The sequence below is a fragment of the Ailuropoda melanoleuca genome, chromosome 1, assembly GCF_002007445.2.
Source record: "Ailuropoda melanoleuca isolate Jingjing chromosome 1, ASM200744v2, whole genome shotgun sequence".
In the NCBI taxonomy this organism is placed as follows: Eukaryota; Metazoa; Chordata; class Mammalia; order Carnivora; family Ursidae; genus Ailuropoda; species Ailuropoda melanoleuca.
Genome location: NC_048218.1, coordinates 187,879,997 through 187,901,877, shown reverse-complemented (window position 1 = coordinate 187,901,877; position 21,881 = coordinate 187,879,997). Strand labels below are relative to the sequence as shown.

The 21,881-nt window shown below is 39.3% G+C and overlaps 1 protein-coding gene across 1 annotated transcript in view; it reads left to right on the top strand.

The window, feature by feature from the left end:
* The window catches only part of GRM8 (glutamate metabotropic receptor 8), a 720,057-nt gene that overhangs the window by 578,813 nt on the left and 119,363 nt on the right, over positions 1 to 21,881 (top strand). The window contains exon 7 of the mRNA XM_002913413.4: positions 6,712 to 6,848. Coding sequence (XP_002913459.1) covers positions 6,712 to 6,848 — 137 coding nt within the window. The remainder of the gene's footprint in view (positions 1 to 6,711; positions 6,849 to 21,881) is intronic.

Here is a 21,881-nt window from a genome sequence, read left to right as displayed (position 1 = left end):
AGATATGAGGTTTTAACTTAGTTTTGACTTGATCGAATGGACAGACACTTGCTAGCTGATTACTAAGAGGGGAAAGACTGCGAGGAACATATTTGGAAATGAAAAATCAAATGTCTCTCTAGATGCATCAAGTTTAAGATGGTTATCAAACAACCAAATGGAGGTACAGGTAGTTGGACAAGTCTGCACTCAGGGCTAGTGGTATAAATTTGAGACTCATCAGTGGAGGTTAAATTTCAAATTAAAGCGATATGAAGAGGTAGCAGGAAATAAGACAATAGACAGAGTGAGGACAGCCCACTTAAAAAGTTCTGTTTTCCTGTTAAGGAGAGTGGATAAATGAGGCAGTAGGGTCAGTAATGGGATTTGTTTGCTTGCCTTTTTTCTTTTCTTTTTTTTTTTTTAAGATGGGAGCTATTAGAACTCATTTGTCAACTGAAGAGAATGATATGGACAGTGTAAATTTGTTGCTGTCCAAGGTGGAAAGAGAACAGTGAACCTGAAGGTGCATGGAGAGTGAGTGAGTGCGTGGGGTCCTTGCCCCAGGGGAGGAGTATGTCTGTGACCTGAGAGGTGTGTGCATGTGTGCCACCGCAGGAGAGGGGAGATTAATGTGAGTGTACGTGCAGGGAGCTTGTTGGGTGTGTGGTGGAGTGGTGAGGCTGCTGCTTTTTCTCACTGAGAAACGATGAGACAAGCTGAAGTGATGGGGGAGGAAGGTTTTGGGTATGTGAGGCCTGACACAGTCAGTTATCCAGAGCGGGGAGGTGGACCCGTTGGGAAAATGTGGAAGGATTCCAGAGCAATGGTGACCACACACTTGAGATCTGAGGTCATGAATTTAAAGTAAGACCAGAGAGCAGGTTGGGATTAGATGAAGCAAGGGAGGCACGTAATGTGCAGAACTTAGGGGGGCACTCGCTCTAACAGTCATGCCCGAGGCACCTCACATGCCTCAGTCTAGTCCTGGCCCTGCCAGACATTAAAGTTTTAGGATTATCTCAAACAATATTCAGCTGCTTGAATATAGACAATAGATCTTCTTTGTCATGTTCAGTCATGATTGTGATTTGGCAGAGGAACAAAATTGGTTGGAGGGAGATCATAGAACCCAAGCAAGAACAGGAAGGAAGAGCAGCTATCATGGGGGTAAAGTATAATGACCAACTGGGGGTGACAAATGAATTAATAAATTTAGGGGATCATAGAATCATTGCAGTGGAGGCAGAAGGTGGTATCCAGAGAGTAAAATGGGAGATGATATAGTTCCTGGAAAGGACTGCTTTTCGAGTGTGTTCATGGTAGTGGGTGGTGAGATGCATGAGAGGGATGATAATGGGAAGGAAGGAAGTCAGCCAATGCAGAAGCCAGGATGTTGTGTCATCCACGTGGATGACGAGGCCACGAAGTGTAATGGGATAGGGATGGAGAAGAAGACAGAGTCAGATGCTCAAGTCTTCCATAGACAAAGGCTGACTGACATATGTAAGAGTAATCTGACTGATTCCTAAATAATTAAACTACAATATGACTCTAATTCAAAGATACAGTTCTGTTTATTGATTGTAATAAATACTTGATAAAATAAATTGGATAAGGAAAAGGTGAGCATGAATAATTGAGATTCTGTTGAAAATTGCTATTTCCTGTGGCATTTTGGTCAATGACTTAAGTCCAATATATTCATTCTTTTAAGGGTGCCAAAGATTGCTGTATCAACTGAGTTCATTTTCAGCTTTTCTCATTTTTTTCCTGCTTACCCAGTAGTGCGGGTCTTTATGAGAAAGAAAATGGATAAAGTTTTGTAGCAAGAGGGAAGGAGGAAAGTAATAAACATGATGATAAACTGAGTGGCTTACACTTATAAATATATTTATAATATTTACTCATAAAGGCGAATGAATTATTCTTGCATTGCTTTTTGCATTGTAGAAATAAGATAATGTAGATCATGGGAGCATAAGTGTAGGCAAAGGATGGATAATGGTGATGATGGCTTTCCTTTTATTGCACCCCTATCGTGGGCCAGCCACGCATTAAGTGCTTTACATATATCAGCTCACGTAACCCTCAGAATAGCCCAGGGACGTTGTGGTTATTATGCACGCCTGACAGTTGAGGAAACAGATGTAGTGAGGGTGACTTGCCCAGATCATGCAGGTAATTGGCAGAGCCAGAAATCAAACTCAGTCCCCGAATCCCAAGCCCATACTCTTCCCCAGAACAATGTTCAACAGAGCCAAACATTTGCAAATAAAATCTTCATTGGAGGTATCATTTTTTCCTATGAAAACATGTTGAAGTGCTCAAAGTGCTTGATATGCTTAGGAATAAAAATATAGTTTTTCCTTTGGATTTCTTATTGAACAGAAAATACTTAAGGAGATAAATAGACTCTGAGAGCAGTACTGGACAAGTGTCAGTGACATCACAGCCCCACATTTGTTTCCATTTCTCCACTAGTGCACATCAATTAAAAAGTTTTTAAAATAATGTGCTTCAAAATTTCGGAAATAACTAAGTCTAGGAGATATGTCTATATCTCTATCTATCTATATCTGTATTTCTTACCTGTGTTGTGAGTAAATCATAATAATGGATAAATAATTGTTGTGAGTAAATCATAATGGATATATTGAGACACTTGTCATTTAAAATTTTTTCTGGACAAAATGCCACTCAATTACTTTTCTCAGCGGTGGCCAGATTCATACAAAGGATATTTTAAATTTCTACTTGTAGAAATTAGTAAACAGCATGGCCTCTCGTGGCTGTTCAAGGGTGTTCTTGGTTACATAGACCGCAGAAACAGAGCAATCATTTGAGATTAGCCATTGTGTAATGGAGTCAGTTCTTCCTGTGAAAGGTTGAAGTAACTCAACTGCAAGCCTAGCCCAAGAGCAGAAATCACATTAGTAAAGTAAGTTGCAAGAATGGTTTCTAACATCGCAGTGATAACAATGTGAAAGGGATTCTGAAGTTCCCTTCATTTGTGAATAAAAAAGATGAGAGGTGGGGGCGCCTGGGTGGCACAGCGGTTAAGCGTCTGCCTTCGGCTCAGGGCGTGATCCCAGCGTTATGGGATCAAGCCCCACATCAGGCTCCTCTGCTATGAGCCTGCTTCTTCCTCTCCCACTCCCCCTGCTTGTGTTCCCTCTCTCGCTGGCTGTCTCTATCTCTGTCAAATAAATAAATAAAATCTTTAAAAAAAAAAAAAAGATGAGAGGTGACATAAATGCAGTTCATAATGTTATGAAGAGAGTGAGTATGGATTTACTTGGGATCATTAGTGAGTGCCTGATTTATGCTTTACTGCAATTTATTGATTACTCACTCAGTATGGAGCACTGTCTTTGGTTCAGTGCTTACAAAGATTAGAGATACACTCTGCCTTTATTAAGGGGACCTCCTTTGTGAGGAAGGCAAAGGGTCCAGCCAGTGTTTAGCACATCATAGGCTCTCAGTAAATATCTGTTGAATAAATGTTTTGATCAGGTAAGGGGAGGAATAGTCAAAGTGTGTGGGGTGTAGCGAGTGCTATGATAGAGTAGGATAGGATGCCAAGTTGTGCTTGGGCTCCCGCTCCAGGTTTAGAAGATCAAGTTTCTTTAGGTGTGACTTTTGGGCCACATCTTGAAAGGAATTATATAGGGAAGAAGTATCAGGAGGATGTCGGAAGGGAGTTTATGGATCTAACAGGAGCAAGGACAGGATAGTAGGAAAGAGCTTGGTGAATTTAGAGAACTGGATTTTAGGTGTAGGTGGCATTGTGTTGAAAGAGGAGAAGGAAGATTAATGAGGGTGACTTAAGGAAAGCCATAGTTAATACTTACATAATGCTTACTAGGTACTAAGTGTTTTACATACTTTAATTCATTTAATCTTCACATATCCATCCTAGGTAGAAACTACTATTAGCCCATTTTAAAAATGAGACATGTGAAATATAGGGAAGTTAAGTAACTGACCTGAGATCTGACATCTAATAAGTGACAGAGCTGAGGTTTGATTCAGTGATCAGGCTCCAGAACCCATACTCCTAGCCACTTGAGTATCCTGCCTCGTAATACAATGTCAAATTTAGTATAAATTGCTGTTGATGATGATATAGGAAGTATTTCAACTGAAGAATTATAATTTTTTGTGATAATACAGCTCTCATTCACTTGCTTTCCTTTTTTTTTTTTTTAAGATTTTATTTATTTATTTGACAGAGAGAGAGACAGCCAGCGAGAGAGGGAACACAAGCAGGGGGAGTGGGAGAGGAAGGAGCAGGCTCACAGCAGAGGAGCCTGATGTGGGGCTCGATCCCAGAATGCTGGGATCACGCCCTGAGCCGAAGGGAGACGCTTAACAACTGCACCACCCAGGCGCCCCTCACTTGCTTTCCAATAGACTTTCTCAAGTTGGAGAAAAGAGTTGTAGAAATACCTGGCACACTAGGAATTCTATGTAACTCAGAGCACGTTCATGAGAATGTGTTACGTGGGTGGCGTTCTTCCATCTTAGGTATCCTCATGGTAAAAAAAATTGAGACTGCTGTTGTAGAAGATAACTGGTCATTTGGTAAGGGATGCAACATTGGTGACTTTAGTTAGAGAAATTAAATATTCCTTTATTCATGAAGAAGAGGACATCATAAGTTTTCAAGTGGTATAAAAATGTAGGGAATTGTTAATGATGCTAATATGAAATTCATAATGGATATGTATTTCTTCTATCCAGAAATCTTTCCCATTTGAATTTCCATAATCCCTTGTCTAGATATCACTTAAAGAATTTTCAACATCCTGTCTATTACTCTGCATTGGTGTGTATGGGGTGAATAATAATCATCATAATAATATCTAATTACCCCGTGCATTGTTCTATGCACTTGATAGCTATGTGTTCATTTAATTCTTATAACAACCCTATGAGAAAAGTGTCATTATTATCTCCACTTTTCAGACAAGGAAACTGGCATTTAAAGGTTAACCTGCTCGAGGTTAGGTTTTGGTCAGGTATGGCAAATGGGTTTCCACTTGAGTGTCTGCAGAGTAGCTAACATAGTACCAGTTGATTCGAGTCCTCTAATTTTATCCCCCAATTCCTCATTTCTCTCTTGATTTATATATAAGGTCATTTACCATATGGATTAATAATAATGATTTAAATGCATATGACTCTTCTAGGACTTCAAAACATGTTCATATTCATCATTAAGTCCCTACGTGAAAAGTGAATAAAAAGAGACACGCAAGTTGTGGAAATAGATGAGAAGGGAGTTAGCATGGTCATGGGGGTCTTAACTCTCAGACCAGTGCTCTTTCCTTCATGCTGTTCAGTTTCTTGTGGCCTTAGCAGTCTTTGCAGATGCCAGGTATCTAGGGTCTCATCAGAGACTTCACACTATGTCCAAATTTTAGAAAGATTCCAGAGAACAGAGGAAATTAGACATCTCTGTATTAAATACTTGGAAAGCACCCTTATTGCTACTGTGTGATTGTGATCGTATTTATTTGCAAGTTATTATCTTAAGTCATCCATTTTGTTTGATAAGTTAAATGCTTTAGAGTTTTGTTATTATTGGTATTGGTTAAAAACTCTATAATAAAGAACTCATTATAAAATAAAATTATAAAATGGACATATATAACTATTCATAGTATTTTGGGAGAGTACAATAGGAAAAGAGATAGCAAGGAGGAGATGCTTTCTAGCACAGTATGGAAATTAAATCCAATATGCTGCAACAAGAAAGTCAGGAGAGGAGCCTGCAGAGAGAAGACAGACACAAAGAAAAGGGACTGGTGTCAGGTGACTGTCGAGATCACACAGAGTCATCCAACAAGATGATGCAGGGGAAGGGAGAAGCTAAGGGCTGTTAGAGAACCGAAAGTACTCTTCCTACAATGAGGCTACATGCAACAAGGAAACGGGGGTAGCAATCCCTTTCTACTCTTAAAACCTGTGATTCTGGAACGGTTAATAAGAGGGCAAGTAAAAGTGAGTAGAAGCTATGAAGAGAAAATAGAAAAGCTGAAAGCTTTCTAAGAGAAATGGGAGTTTAGAAAATACATTTCTTGCATGCTGCTGCCCTGCCCCAGTGAACTGGGGGAACTTTTACCATCTGAGTGGAGTCGGGACTTCCCAGTGATCGCTGTCTTACCCATTGGGAGGTTCCCAGCAGTGGCCCACATTGATATAGTCTAGGCAGAGGAAACAGAAGCAGGGGCGGAAGAGAAATTGAATAGGGAGCTGCTTCACAGTCGAGTTCAAGTCCGAAGAAAGCCAAACGCGAGAGAAGTTGGCTAGGACATTCTCCTGCCGGGTTTCGAGTTGCTGTTTGTAGTTCACATTCTGCAGTAGGTGTTGTGCTTCAAGACATTTACACTCGTCTCTATGGACTGTCACTCTCTATAGCCAGGATGGAATATTCAGCCTATCAACTTCTATTTATTTAACTGTTATGTACATTGCCTACCTTGGATACTCACCATTTACTTTCTAACGTGCATAATAAAGCATGTCTTCTTCCTATATGTGCGTCTGGGCTTCTTTTCGTGTAGAAGATATTATGCTATCAAGAATGACCTTGTATGGATTGCAATCTTCATATATCTTACCACACACAATATATTTTCATCTACCGTTCTTTCTTAGAGGAAAATAAGCTCAGTGGGCTATCTTACTAAAACTTTACTAACATTGTATTCTAAACATTTGTAGGTAGTGCTGGGACACCTGTCACTTTTAATGAAAACGGAGATGCTCCTGGACGTTATGATATCTTTCAGTATCAAATAACCAACAAAAGTGCAGAATACAAAATCATTGGGCACTGGACCAATCAGCTTCACCTAAAAGTAAGTATCAATATAAATTTACATTAATGCAGGTAGTTCTCAAGGAGAAATGCTTTACTTTTAAGTTTATAAATACAAGTGTTTTTAGAATTGTCTCATAATTAATTTTTTAAAGATTTTTAAAATTTATTTATTTGACAGAGAGATAGAGGAGAGCACAAGTAGGCAGAGTGGCAGGCAGAGGGAGAGGGAGAAGCAGGCTCTCTGCTGAGCAGGGAGCCTGATGCCGGGCTCATTCCCAGGACCCTGGGATCGTGTCCTGAGCTGAAGGCAGCTGCTTAATCAACTGAGCCACCCAAGTGCCCTTGTCTTGTAATTAAGTTTTTAGAAAATGTATGACTTTATCCTTTCTTCAACTTTAAAATGTTATGGAAAATCTCAAATGTCTATAAAGAAATATGATATCTGGAGAGATATAATGAAAGACCTCATTTCCTTTTAAGTGACTGCATTATATTTAGGGAAATTTTGCCCTTTTCTGAAAGACTCACTTGTTTAAGTATTGGTACACTCTGTGTGTGTGTGTGTGTGTGTGTGTGTGTGTGTGTTATGGGGGAGGGATGACAGAGTGTGCCACAAATGATTAAATTTAGGCTTAAAAATAAGTGTATTTCACCTTTGCCATATCATAAATTAAGACCTTATGGCTACATTTGATTGATGGAAGTGAATCATGATCTGTATTTACATTACCTCTTTGCATCACCACACCAGAGGAAGTTAATGTACCCAAAAGTGATGTTCAGATCATTTAACAGCCTTTAGGGCTGCCTGCTGTCCCTGGCTACCTGGGCGTCATCAGGCCCAAGGCCCACAGATTTAACAGTTCCTAGAAGTAAGTGGCCATGTAAGGAAAACTTGGAAAGCGTAACCTAAGTGGGGTCCCAGGGACTGGGTGTGGTGCCAAAGGTGGCTGGGCATTTGTCTGCCCTGCTGTTGCCAACACAGAGGGCTCTGTCTCCGCCTACTGGGTCTGGTGGGGACCTGGTGGGGGTGGCGTGCAGGATGGCTGTGGGGTGGAAGAGCTTCATCAGGTGTGTCTGGCTGGCAGCAGCCCCCCAGAGGGGCTCTCCTGGGGAAGGGTCTCTGGGGACATTGGAGAGAGCTATGTGGTACTGGCATCCGCCAATTATAAGGGGCTCTGGAGCGGGAAGCTGATCCTGAACCTGAGGGATAAGGAAGGCCCAGAAAGGGAGCCGGGCTGTCAGGGGCTACAAAGGGAGGGTGTAGGGATGGTTGGAGCCGCATCTGCTTATCACTAGATAAGGAATGATTTCAGCTTTCAACAGCCCATGGCGTGTTATCAGTGCACACCGGCTTCTTCGAGTATAGAGAAATAAGGGGCATGCCCTATACTCTCAGCTGAGGATTGGAGTTCATTCATCGAGCCCATCTTCGACACCTGTAAAATAGGACTATTAACAGGAACTGGGGGCCGAGGTGTTGCTCGCTACAGTAGCGGTGTTTCCTCTGTAGGCAGCAAGGTGCTTTTAAATGCTTCAAATGAACTAGAACCATATTCATCTACTGTCCTATGGTTCTAATGTGTATTTCCTTCTTTCCTATATTGAAAGTATCTCCTCTTCTTGATTCTCAAATCCATCACCACACTGTGATCATTGAGTTTATTTCCTAACTGAATAATTAAGTTCATTTCCTGGCCATACCTTGTCCTACCTAGAAGGTAAAAGCGTACGACATACAGGAGGATGGAGATCATTCTTGTCTGTGGGCCTGTAACACTTGTACACATGCTTTCTTGTGTTTGAACCCACTCAAAAGACACTGGTTTGGTATTTTTAATACATTTTTCACTTTCTGTATCTCCAAATATAATGGTCTGCGTATGCAGCCTCAACCACCAAAGTTTTCAACAAGGAAGCAGATGATGAGAAATAATAAAACTGGGATATTTATGATCTACTGTCTCTGAAATGACTTCCTGATAATTATCACACTTCTGCATTCCGTAATGCACAAAGACAGCTAATATTTCCAACTATTGTTGTGCTTTGTAAGACCACAAATCTACAGTTTACTACATGTAGCAGCCTGAGGAAGTCTTGTCTATTGTTCTGCAACCCAAACTGACATTTATCGAAGCATTGTTTTGATAACTCTACAGGTTATTCGTGCCAATCTGAAAATCAAGAGCTTTGTGGCAAAAGCCCTTTTGAAAGTGGACTTATGTGGGATAAAATAATTAAACATGACAAAGAAAATTTGTAAGGGTAAAAGTAGGGAACTTACTTTTTATCTGGTGTTTATTAATGCCAAACTGCCTATTATATTCTTATGATTAAGGATGTACAAAACAAAGTTCAATGATTGAAAAATATGTGCACTACTATATAATACTAAGCTACCTAAAATATTTATACATACAAGTACACGTATGCATGCATCTCTCTGTGTGCATGATATATTTACTATAAAACTTCATATTGAATCTCAAGCTGCTCTTTTATGTACATTTAACGGTGCATGAAAGTTTTATGTTTATTATTGTGTTATTGTTCATAAAATATATCAAAACAATTTGTAAGAATTATTTCTCATGCATAATTATGACCATTTGTAACTAGATAGCAGTGCCAGCTTTACTCAAACAGAGAGAATGTATCTCTCAAAAGTAAGTGGGTTAGACTGGGGGGAGAGATTGTAAGTCAAGGGTTGACTTCTGGAGCCTAGCAGGAGAAACTGTTTCTCCTTGGATCAGTGACCTGATTGAAGGTCACCTGTTTGAAGGAGTATGGGGTGCTTGAAAAGTGACCAGTTTATTAAAGTTCTGCTTAGGGGACCCTGGGTGGCTCAGTCATTAAGCATCTGCCTTCGGCTCAGGGCGTGATCCCAGAGTCCTGGGATCGAGCCCCACCTCAGGCTTCTCCCCTGGGAGCCTGCTTCTTCCTCTCCCACTCCCCCTGCCTGTGTTCCCTCTCTCGCTGGCTGTCTCTCTGTCAAATAAATAAATAAAATCTTAAAAAAATAATAAAGTTCTGCTTAGATAGTAGTCAAGGCATGGAACAAATGCTTTGCTTCAGTTTTATCATCTGTAAAATGGAACATTAGTAGCACCTATATTGTATGGTTGTAATAAGAAATAAATGAAACAGTACAATAAACTATTGAGTCCAGGGCTTGGCTTGGCACACAGGAAATCCATAAACATTACCTATTATTAATCCGGTATCTCGTGATTCTATGTGGCCAGTGGGAGAGCTGATAATCAATGTGGTGAGCAGAGCACTGCTTATTAGAGAGGCACTTGGATTTACTTTAGAAAGTTCTGAGAGAATCTCTTCATTAAAATGTGACCATTTGTGTCCATCGTCCATCCACTCTTTCTGCCTATCTTTAATATTGGCCTTAATACTTCAAAAAATCTATCTACACTTAAAAAGTAACCTTTATATAAGACAAATACAAACTTTCTTTTTGTATGGTGGCAGATGACTAGGTATTGCCAGCTAGGCAGTTATTTTTTGAATGGATTGGATGAATTCATTCTGTGCACATACTCGGTGCTAAGTTTTGAGACAAGACGGAGTAAGTGGTTCTCAGGGTGCTCACAGACCGGAAGGATGGACTGGCGCTCAAACCAACGATGTTAGAGCAGTGAGGCAGGTGCACTGAGCAAGGGGCGTGCATGGTTTCGCAGCGGCAGCCCGGAGAGTGGTTCCCAATCTGGCCTGACTGCTGAGGAGGGCTGTGTTGAGGGACAGGGGAGGATACTCTCCCCCGTGTACGCCATCTCCTTAATCTATTAAACTAGATTTTACAATAGATTTGACACTCTCAAGGGTAAGCATTTATCAGCCAGTTACCGGACTGAATTCTGCGTATTTTCAAAAAGCCGGGTTTCCGGCGGAAATCAACCATGGGACAATTTTGTACACAGAGAGTGTACAATTAAGCAAGCATGAGTGTGACAAATTTGCCCTGAATGTACCTTTAGTGGAGGGGAAGAATTTTTAAAATGAGTAGTTTTTTTTTTCTTTTTTCCTGGAAAATTAGGAGGTGTTTTATTTCTTCAAAAGCATTGTCTTTATTGTTCCAAGTATTATTGTTTCTTTTTCTTTATTATGGAACTAACATATGTTCTTAATTTAGCAATTACAATCAATTAGTATAACGGTTTAGTTTGATTTAGGTTTTCTATTCAGTCATCTCAGTCCATGCATGAAGGGCGTGTTGTCTACTTGAGAGTGAGTTTGAACAGTTAGGTCTCTCCGTTTTGTTAGGCTGAGTCTCTCAAGAGGCAGGTGGTCCTGATTAGTGATTATAAAACATACTGTGTAACCTAGAGGTTCAGAATGAACAGCCGAGCCTGAATTGCGAGAACAGCCATATGCTGCTTTGAGTCCACAGGGAGAAGGTATAGAGAGGTTACTGGACGTACCTAAAATAATGCAGGGTTCACTTTTTTATACTTCCAACTAGACCTACTTTTTTTTTTTTTTTTTTTGGTTTTTGGTAGGAATGAGGCACCCGGTTTTTCNTATCTTATTTTTTTGTTTTCTTCTTTTTATTCAAGTAAATAATGTGGAGATAAATAAATGTAGTGAAGGACAGTGTCTTCGTAAGAGTGTCTCAACCACAATTATTAGTAGCACGGTGTCAGTTGGAAAGGGTGATTTGAAGGGAAAGGCTTCATTGACCCTGGTTTAATTTTGAGTGGGTCACTCCATTAGAAGAGAGTAACTCTTGACCAGGTACTGAATCCTGAGCCTCAGTTTTCTCATCTGTGAAGTGGGGATGAGAAATAGGCTTATTATGAGGACTGAACACATTAGAATATAGAGGTCAAGAATGAGACCTCAAAGTCAGAAAGAAAGATGTTTGAATTCCATCCTTCCATTCATGAGTCTTGTGGCCATAGGCATGTCATTTTACCCCTTTTAGTCTCAGATCCTTCATCTACGTGGAAAATCATGACTACTTCACAGAATTCATGAGATAATTAAAGGAAATCACATATGCAAAGATCCCAGAACATGGCTTGCCAAATATTCAGGGTTAAATGAATATGGTAATAATAATTTGTTTCATTTTGTTTTGCCACTGTAACCAACCTATTACCGAGGACCTATAATTTCAATCTACAATTCCATATATGCATATCTGCCTTTATCTTGATGTTTTGGGTAGGGATTAACCTTAAAAAGAGAGACATGCACCATGATAGCTTACCTGTGCCTATGTACTACACCCAAGATGTTTATTTTGGTATTAAATAAATGAGCTGCAGGCTTTGGGGACAACCAGAAACTTGAGCAAAATTTCTGGTGGAGTTTAGCCTAATTAAATCTCTTTCCTAAGTCCATGTGGTATAGTATTTACAATATGCTATTTTAATTGAATATATATAAATGTATATATACATATATGTATATTTAACTGTAGATGGTCAGTCAGATATATGCTGTACTGGGGCTTCCTCAGCTTGCTTGGCATATAGAAAGGGAGAATTTCTCCGTGCACTCATTTGCCTCACAGGTTTGCTGTTTTGGCTAAACCTAGCAGCTTTTCTATAATGAAGGATATTGAAATAGTCTTGGAATAAGAATAGATTGAATGGAGTTAGAACAGCGTTTGGGAGGAGACTTGACCTTTTATGTGTTTGGACTGTTAGAAGTCATGCATTTTTTTTCTCTGAGTCGATTTCCACATTTGCGAAGTTGCCTGCATTTGGAAATGCTCTTTCATACCATGGTCAGTACTTATGAAAGATAGTTCACCCTACGAGGCCAACATATATAAGCTCTCCCTTTCCCACAAACCATGAATGTGAAGTCAATTCTCTGAGACCTTTTACTACATTCTGACAAAACCTTAAATGTCCCTGTAGTTCCTGCCCTTATACTCCATTCTGGAAAGACTATTCTGCTTCCTTCCCTTATAACAAGATACTAATTGTCACAACTATATTTCGGTTTATTAGGTGTAAATTTATTCTTTTTAAAAAAGCCATTTTTGGATTCAGTAGTTATATCTCTGTTTATGAGAAAATAAGCATTTTGTAAATTCATGTTTTTGACATGTTGAGCAAATGTCAAGGTGATTAAATTTTAACTATGTTCTTGCTAGCCCAGAGTAGGTGCTCCGTAAGTATTTGTTGAATGTCACGAATAGTATGCTGATATTTTCTAAGTACTAATTAAATATGGAACAATGATCCAAGATGATTGATTAGGAAGTAGACTTGTGCACAGATGACTTATTCAGTGGCTTCTCCCTGCCAAGCAGAATGCTATGTGGTTGAGGAATACAAGGTTCAATAAAATAAACTTCCAACTATCAAAAGATTTGCAGTTTAGGGTACCTGAGTGGCTTGGTTGGTTAAGCGTCTGCCTTTGGCTTAGGTCATGATCCCGGGGTCCTGGGATCTAGCCCCACATCCTGATCTCTGATCAGCAAGGAGTTTGCTTCTCCCATTCCCTCTGCCCCTCCCCCCCATTGTTCACTCTCTCTCTCAAATAAATAAGTCAAACCTTTAAAAAAAAGATTTGCAATTTGTTTAAGGCAACTATATACTTGAATAACTATAGTAAAAGCATAATTAGGTACAGATTAAAGACCAAACTATGAATTCAGAAGGTGTAATGATTACTTCCAAGTAGGGGGAGTGGATAGAGTTTCTTGGTAGATGAGATTCAAATTTAAACGGCTGCAAGAGTGTATAGGCCATGGAAAAAGAGTCCATCCATCCATCCATTCCAGAATAAAGTGGCTCCAACATGCCATTGCTGTGTTGGGTGCTGTAATGAGATAGAGGTATTTCACATTCAGTCCCTAGGGCCACACCCGGACTAGTAACACTAAGAAGGAGCAGAACCCAAGGATTATGTCTCTTTCATGAGTCCACAATGCACCCATCCATGTTCCTTTTTTCTTGTCTATTTTAAACACACATTCTTATTAGCAAAGTAGGATTCATGTTCACAAAGAAGCATATTCTGTCTTGGTCTGGAGACTGGGAATTGGGAACTGTTTTGATCCAAATAGTTTTTGATATCCCCATGGAAACAAGTTGGGAAAACCCTAATACTTAGATGGCCTGATGGGAGAAGCCTCATATCTAGAAGACTCCTACCATTTGTTCTCAGAGGAGCACTGATAACTTAGAGCAAAGAACCTATTCTACTTGTCTTTTAATCTTCAAAAATTAGCATAATATGAGTCTCACTAAATATTCATTGAATAAATTAATGAACTAAAAAGTAAAAGTAATGTTATCTTCATGAGGCCATAAAGGTGAGCGGACCCTAAAATACTAATCTGGAGATAAAGTGTAACCTAGGAGCACAATGGGGTAAAGGTGGAGCTCAGAGCCGTAACAGTAATCGAGGATAAACTCAGTTATAAAAGTCAGAATGGAGAATCTAGTTCAGGATCCATATAATCAAGCCCTATAAAAACCAAGGGATGGGGCATCTGGGTGGCTCAGTAGTTGAGTGTCTGCCTTCAGCTCAGGGCGTGATCCCATCAGGATCCTCTGCTGGGAGCCTGCTTCTTCCTCTCCCACTCCCCCTGCCTGTGTTCCCTCTCTCGCTGGCTGTCTCTCTCTCTGTCAAATAAATAAATAAAATCTTAAAAAAAAAAAAAAAAGGGAAAATCCAAAGTCACACACAGGAGAATATGTGTATGGGACCCATATAAGATTCTTCAGGACTTAACTGTTAGCATTACCACTGGCTTCTATTCCTACCATGCCACTTGCAGAGCTTCCTAATACTCTGTGGGACCTCAGAGTTGCTTAGTGGCTTCTGATGCTAACCTTGAAGGAGCAATGTCTATTGCTGCCTGTCTGACAGATTCTGTCTGCCTTATCTGTCCTATCTACTTGTTTTGAGCCTTGTTCCCTAAGACATTAAAAGGACTTAATAAGATCCATTTATCATGGCAGGATAAATAAACCAGTAAGTGAGGAAGAAAGAATAAAGAGAGTTAATAAATTTTAGTTAGTAGTCAAGTTTGATTTCCCCATCAGCAATTACAACCTATAGATTCATCTAGGCTGCTCAGTTGAGTAAGAATCATGCTGATATTTTAAGAATATACAAAATTATGCCTTATAAAAATATAGTTTCCAGAAGAAAGTGCCTCCAATGTGCCATTGCTGTGATATTTTAAGAAAAACAAATTTATGCCATATAAAATATAGTTTAATGTGATTAAGAATTGAGATGCTGGATTCTGTTACCTCAATCTCGTTGAAGGCAGATTCTTGGAGTAATCCAGTAGTACCCAGGGAATCTAGTAGCTTATCAGGGAAAATGTAAGTAGAGCATTAAAAAGTCTATTATTATTGATGAAAAATAAGTGAAGTTGCAGGTGCTTAATTAGTTAGCTTAAAATTAATATTTTAATAAGTAATTGTGACAATGACACAGAAAGGGAAATGAAAGCTAAAAAAATGATAGAGTTCAGATTAGAAAAGGGAAATCAAAGAATATATTGCAACTCAAGAAGGACATGGCATAAAATACAAAATGCCTCTTTATACCAACACCAAAGAAGGGCAAAGGAAGATGGTGACTCTAGACTTTTATGGGGATAATAAAGTAATAAAAATTATAATAAGTGGTATTTTAATCCTTATTCTAACCTTGGAAGGAGTAAAATAAGAACAATTTTAACATGATGAGTAGAACAGGAAGGTTAAAATAATGTTATAAACATAAAATGATAATGTAGAATAGAGGAATAACTGGTAAAAAAAAAAAGTCATTTTCTTATGGTAGATTTACTAAAATACACGTGAACCCTGTATGCCAGGGTACTTTTAAAAAACTCAATGGACACATCAGTGTTATTTAAAATCTATAACATACAAGAAAATTACAAGTAAGAACTGCAAAGTATTATATACAAATAAAATGTGTCGTCCCCAGCCATAGATAGAGGTCAGTTGCTGGTAAGGGCATGAAACTAAAAGGAATAAAGTTTCTGGGTCTGTTGACTGAATCAAAAGTTTAACATGACGTCTTTCCTCAGAAGTTCCACTATTTAAGGAAGGAAAATAGAGCCAGAGCTGGATCCTCCTCCAAGCCCCTATACCATGTGCCTCCCCCAGTACCTGGCAACAGCTAATGTGTCCTCTATTTCTACAAATTTGTCATTTCAAGAATGTTGTGTAAATGGAATTATACTGTATGTAATCCTTTGAGTTTAGCTTTTTTCACTCAACATAATTCCCTCATAATTTATCCAAGTGTGTGCTCCTTTTACTTGCTCAGTATCATTCCATGGTAAGGGTGTACCAAGTTTGTTTAACCATTCACCCTTTGAAGGACACCAGCAAAATAATTATGAATAAACCCTCTATGAATATTTGTTGAGTTTTGGGTAGAGAGAAACAGGAAAGACTGATGTCTTATCTCAGAACTGAACTAATTCATTTTTATGTGACAGTTTTAGAGTTATAGTTAACCCTTTAATATAGAATATTTTTAGAAAATAAGAAAGGGAACATTACTGCTATAGCAGGCACCTTAGACTTATAACTGGCAGAGCGATGCCTTGGATGACATCTACGACAATTTCAGCATATGTACCTAAGGAGAAGAAGTTATCATTAAAGGTAACACCACCTAGGTCTAGCCCCTTTGAACATCAAAGTCTGTGAAAACAGACCTGCATTCTTGCCTCTCGTGCTTCCCTTTTCCATCCCTTCTATCAATACTGCACTAACGTTGCTGTCTGTGGCACCAAAGGAAACTCTGACTGTTTCCAAGACTTCCTCAAAGTTGCCCCTGCTCTATGTTTCTTAAGTTGTCCTAACACACTGGTAGGCTTTGCCGTATTTGTTCTCATTTGACTGCTTTGTAGCAGTCAGATCCGTTAGTACATGCATTTTTTTTGTGCATTCAGGCCATGATTTTAGATTCCAAAAGTCAGACATGACTTTTAGATTAAGCTCCTGTGTGATCTTTGAGACTACTGATTGAAATTCTTTGTAAAAATATTAAAAGGGAACCCAAAGGGACAGATGACTATGGAAATCTCCTAGTAAGAACGTACTTTGCGTTTGGGATCTGTGAATTAAAAATTTTTAACTTGTACAACTAATGACCCTATCCCTAAAGCTAGTTTATCCAAGAACCAGTCAAGTTTTATACATGATATCCATAAAATGTTTGATAGAGATGTGATTTCATGTTCTTTAAGGCACAAATGGACTTAAAGAACAGAACCTAGGAAGCTCTGTGATGATGCAGAAAGTGTCACTGGAAGTTAGGAGACTGGTTTTCAGCCTGAGCTCTCACTAATCTTGAGATGATTTTGTTCTTTACAACTTAATATTTGGGGCCTCAGTTTCCATGTTTATAAAATTAGGAACCAAATATAGCTTTTCACTAAAATTTCTTCCAGATCTATTATTTTCTAATTGGATACTTAGTCAGTAGAGTTATGTAATATGTGTTTTCTTATTTATTTACTCACTGTTTTTTAATAGAAAAACATACTCTGAACAGTGTAAGGCCTCATTCATTCATCTAGTTAGAAGTAAAGCTCCAGTGTAAACCTCACTGGTCAGAGGTCTTATGTGATTATTTTCAATTTGGGGTATTTAATTGAAGGAGCATGGCTGCCTTACAGCCTACGAAAATTAAAACAGAAAATGGGAGAGGTTACTTTTGTTTTAATAAACATGTAAAAATATTAAAAATGGCTATGCTGTTAGTTCTCTCTTGATTTTGCAGACAGGCATTTTTTTTTAAAAGATTTTATTTATTTATTCGACAGAGATAGAGACAGCCAGCGACAGAGGGAACACAAGCAGGGGGAGTGGGAGAGGAAGAAGCAGGCTCATTGCAGAAGAGCCTGATGTGGGGCTCGATCCCATAACACCAGGATCACACCCTGAGCCGAAGGTAGACGCTTAACCGCTCTGCCACCCAGGCGCCCCCAGACAGGCATTTTTATAATATGCTTTTAAAATAGGACCATGCTATAGGGAAGGTAAGTTTATTTTGTTAGATGGGCTGAAATCAAGCAGGGCTAAGTAGAAATAACTAATGTGATTTGAGAAATGCTAGTTTATTTGGAAAGCACTTTTGCAGCAAAGATAAAAGAGAGCTAAGTTCCATGTGAAGAATTGGGGGATGTCACGGAAGAGAAGAACAGCCCACATCTGAGCAATAAATGGGAGCTACGCTTATTTTTGCTCCCATAAAAAGGGAAAAATAAAATGATTTCAGAATTCCCACTGTGCCATCTCAAATTTGGTTGCATTCAGCTTGTGACATTGAGACAATCAGTGCACGAGCATTTGTTATTGTACTTTTACCTCCGTCACAGTAAGCAGCTTTATGTTTGCAGGTAGACAATTCGGGACTCAGGCACAGCGATCATGTCTTGATTCTGCCTTCATGCCTGCTTATCCATTTTCCGAGTCTCTCCAGAGTTCTTCCCACTCTTTCTTAGCTTTTCACATATTTGTATGTTAAACTTTTCTCCTGAGATGAAGTTTAGCATCTGTTACTAGCCGGATAAGCAATTACTGGGCATAGCATGAAAAATAGAACTTTTTCATATCCTTTAAGAGAGTCTGAAGAAATAATTGGCCTGAGAAAGTTAATACCATTCTACTACCCTGATGACACAGCCTCCCACAGGGCAATTGGCTCATTTTTTTCAGAGTTTGTGGTGGCTCTGAAAATTAGGAGATTGCCTCTCTTACCAAAAAATGAAAAAAAAAATAATTTTTTTTTCTAAAGCTGTTGGAAACTTGAGGCTGAAACAACTTCCAAAATGATAACTGTGGGTCTTGTCCAAGGCAGCATTTTCTCCAACGCCTTCCTCAGAACACTGGGTCTGTAGGATTTTAAACAGCTGCTATCTAGGCACACGAAGGCTCCCCGGTCAAGTAAGTTTAGGGAATGTCAGGGCAACTGTTTTTGTTTTGTTTTGCTTTCCTGCAATACGTGTGGAGCCTTTAATACGCTAATGCACATCATGACTGACTGAGAAGTAGGCATTGGGTGTACTGTTTAATAAATTGATTTGACCATGAATCCCTTTTTTATTTCAAGAACATTTTGTGGAACTAATATTCCTTGAAGCTCACTTTGAGAAGTGTTGACTTAAGATGAATTTTCCACCTAAGCTGAATTTTACATTTATTGACTCATTTAATCTTATCATAACCTGTGACTTAGATACTGGTAAAATGACCATTTTTAGAAGAGGAAAGGAAGATTAACAATAAGTTGCTTTATTCAAGTTCACTCAGCTAGCGGAAACGTAAGTGAAATGCACGGGCGCACAGGGCCCACTCCAGTGTGCAGGCTTCTAGGAATTCTGCAGTAGAATCAAGAAGTGGTGAAATGATTGGACACGGGAAACCAAGAAAAGGATGTGATGACCCTGAGATAGGTGAGAATGCGGAGAAAGATTTCAGGGAAAAGGTTGCCGTAGGACAAAGCCCCAGGGAGGAAGTCACACCGAAGCTAGACGGAGCTTGAATGCTCTGGACAAGGGACATGAAGGGAAGGCACACCAAGGGTAGGGAGTAGACTGCACAGGGCCAGAGGGGGGCAGACTAGGAATTTTCATGAAGACCAGGGAATGGGAAGGGGAATGATAGAAGATCTGTCTAAAAAGTGAATTTTCAGTTTGGATCTCAGCTTTGAGTATGGCTGTCATCCTGTAACTAGCATCAGTCCCTGTAAAGAAATGACCTGATCACCACCGGGCATTAGGAAGAGTAAATGCCGTCAGCCTACAAAAAAGATGGCTTTTGGAGACAGCTAAAATTTAACAATGCCACTTGACCATTTATGTTATGAGGGAATAGGTCTGCTTTTGACTTAGGGTTTATTTGCAACAAAAAGAAAATTATCTTTTATTCTAACTGCAACTTTTTTTTCTAGTTTTTCAAGTGGGATAAGCAGGGTCTCTTTTTACAAAACACCTCGGTCTGTTCTTTAGTATTTTCTTTTTTTTTTTTTAAAGATTTTATTTTTATTTATTTGACAGAGATAGAGACAGCCAGTGAGAGAGGGAACACAAGCAGGGGGAGTGGGAGAGGAAGAGCCTGATGTGGGGCTCGATCCCGTAACGCCGGGATCACGCCCTGAGCTGAAGGCAGATGCTTAACCGCTGTGCCACCCAGGCGCCCCTGTTCTTTAGTATTTTCTTGAACTTCGTATTGACTTGATCTCATTTTAAGGAATTTAGGGAATTTTAAGGTAAGGATAACAACAATTCAAAAACATTTTTAACAATTATTTCTATAATATTGGTTAGTAACAGGGTACTAAGCAGATATCTTATAGTCTAAATTAATTTTTACTAATTCCCCCTTATTTTTGCATATGTAGGTAAACAATTCAGTGAACAAGCTCAGGAGACATTGCAGCAGAGTTTTTAGTTCAGTTGACAAATTATAGACACTTTTGTTGTACCCCAGAAGACAGACAAAAGTAAAATTTCTTTTGCTAGAATACCAACTGCTTTTGCCCTTTCTTAAAAACTCCAAAAAAACGAGTTGCCCAATGCTGATACATTCTACCAGCATCAGAGCAAGCCTTGTTGTGATGTCCGTGGCCTGCTATCAGGTTATTAAAAGGTCCCTGCTCTAGAGTAGAGGAAGACCCAGTTAGCACACTACAGCTCTGACATCTTTCCTCATCTAGGAATTGGAGGTTCCTATTATATACTAACTAGTTCCTATTTGATTGAATCCTTTTAAAGGTCAAAAGGTTTCATATGTGAAAATACTCTGTAAACTTCAAAATGCTGTAGAATTTTTAGCTGTTATTTGCGAAGGCCATAATCATTTCATATAGAGGATAATAGCCACACAAAGTCGCATTTTTTAAAAAAATTCAACTTTTTCATTTTCTCCTTTGGGAGGATTTTTGACATATATTGAGGTATGCATAAATTGAGTCAGAATTGGATTTGCATATATTCCAACAAAACTGAACTTCTAATATTTAGTTTCTTCCAATTTTTATGTCTTTTTTTGGTGTGGGGTATGTGTGTGAAGTTCAGTCTTTTACCCCTACTTAGAAAAAGAACTTTTCATCCCTACTTCATATAAGATAATGCCCATGGAAAATTCTGGTACTGTAATTGGCACACAGAGTAGGTTCTCAGTAAATGTGGGTTGAATCTGAAAAATTTCATTGTAGGTTTGTCATTTGACCATTTCTCCCTTACTTCATATGGGTAGGTCCAACTGGGAAGAAAAATATGTTTTTTTTTCTTTTATTCTTTTTTTTCTTTAAGTTCACTGATCATTCTCTAGCTATATATATAATATAAAATCCTTGTAAAATTAGAGAACTAAAGACCAAGATGAAAAAACGGTAACGTTTCATGAACGTGCCCTTTTGCTGCCATTCAGGAGATCATATATATTGGCATGACAAGGGTAGCTGCTTTTTTTTTTAATGTTTTTTTATTATATTATGTTAGTCACCATACAGTACATCCCCAGCTTCCGAAGCAAAGCTCGATGATTCATTAGTTGCGTATAACACCCAGTGCACCATGCAATACGTGCCCTCCTTACTACCCATCACCAGCCTATCCCATTCCCCCACCCCCCTTACCTCTGAGGCCCTCAGTTTGTTTCTCAGAGTCCATAGTCTCTCATGCTTCATTCCCCCTTCTGATTACCATAGCTGCTTTTGTACTGGGAGCCCTCGCGGTTCAGGGGTACACCTCTGGAGCCCAGCAGCCGTCTGCTGCTGCTCCCTAGTGGCTGCCCCCAAACTGCCCAGATGGTCTAAATGTTGCGTGGAAGAAGAGAAAAGAACAGCTGTTCTGGAGCTTTGCAGCTGCCTCTGCCCTCCTTGTCACCTAGCAAATATTCAGCGTGGCTCATGGAGCAGGAGACGCGCTATGGCAGGCTGTAGTCCTCTCCACACCAGTTAGCTGCTCATTCCTCACACAAACCACAAACCTCTCTTCTGCTGTCCTTTACCCATCTCCTTTTTCTTATTCCCATTCCTTCTTCAGGATGCTAAGTGGGAATGGATTTGGGAGACTGAAGGGCTGTACCCAGAAGGGTGTGGG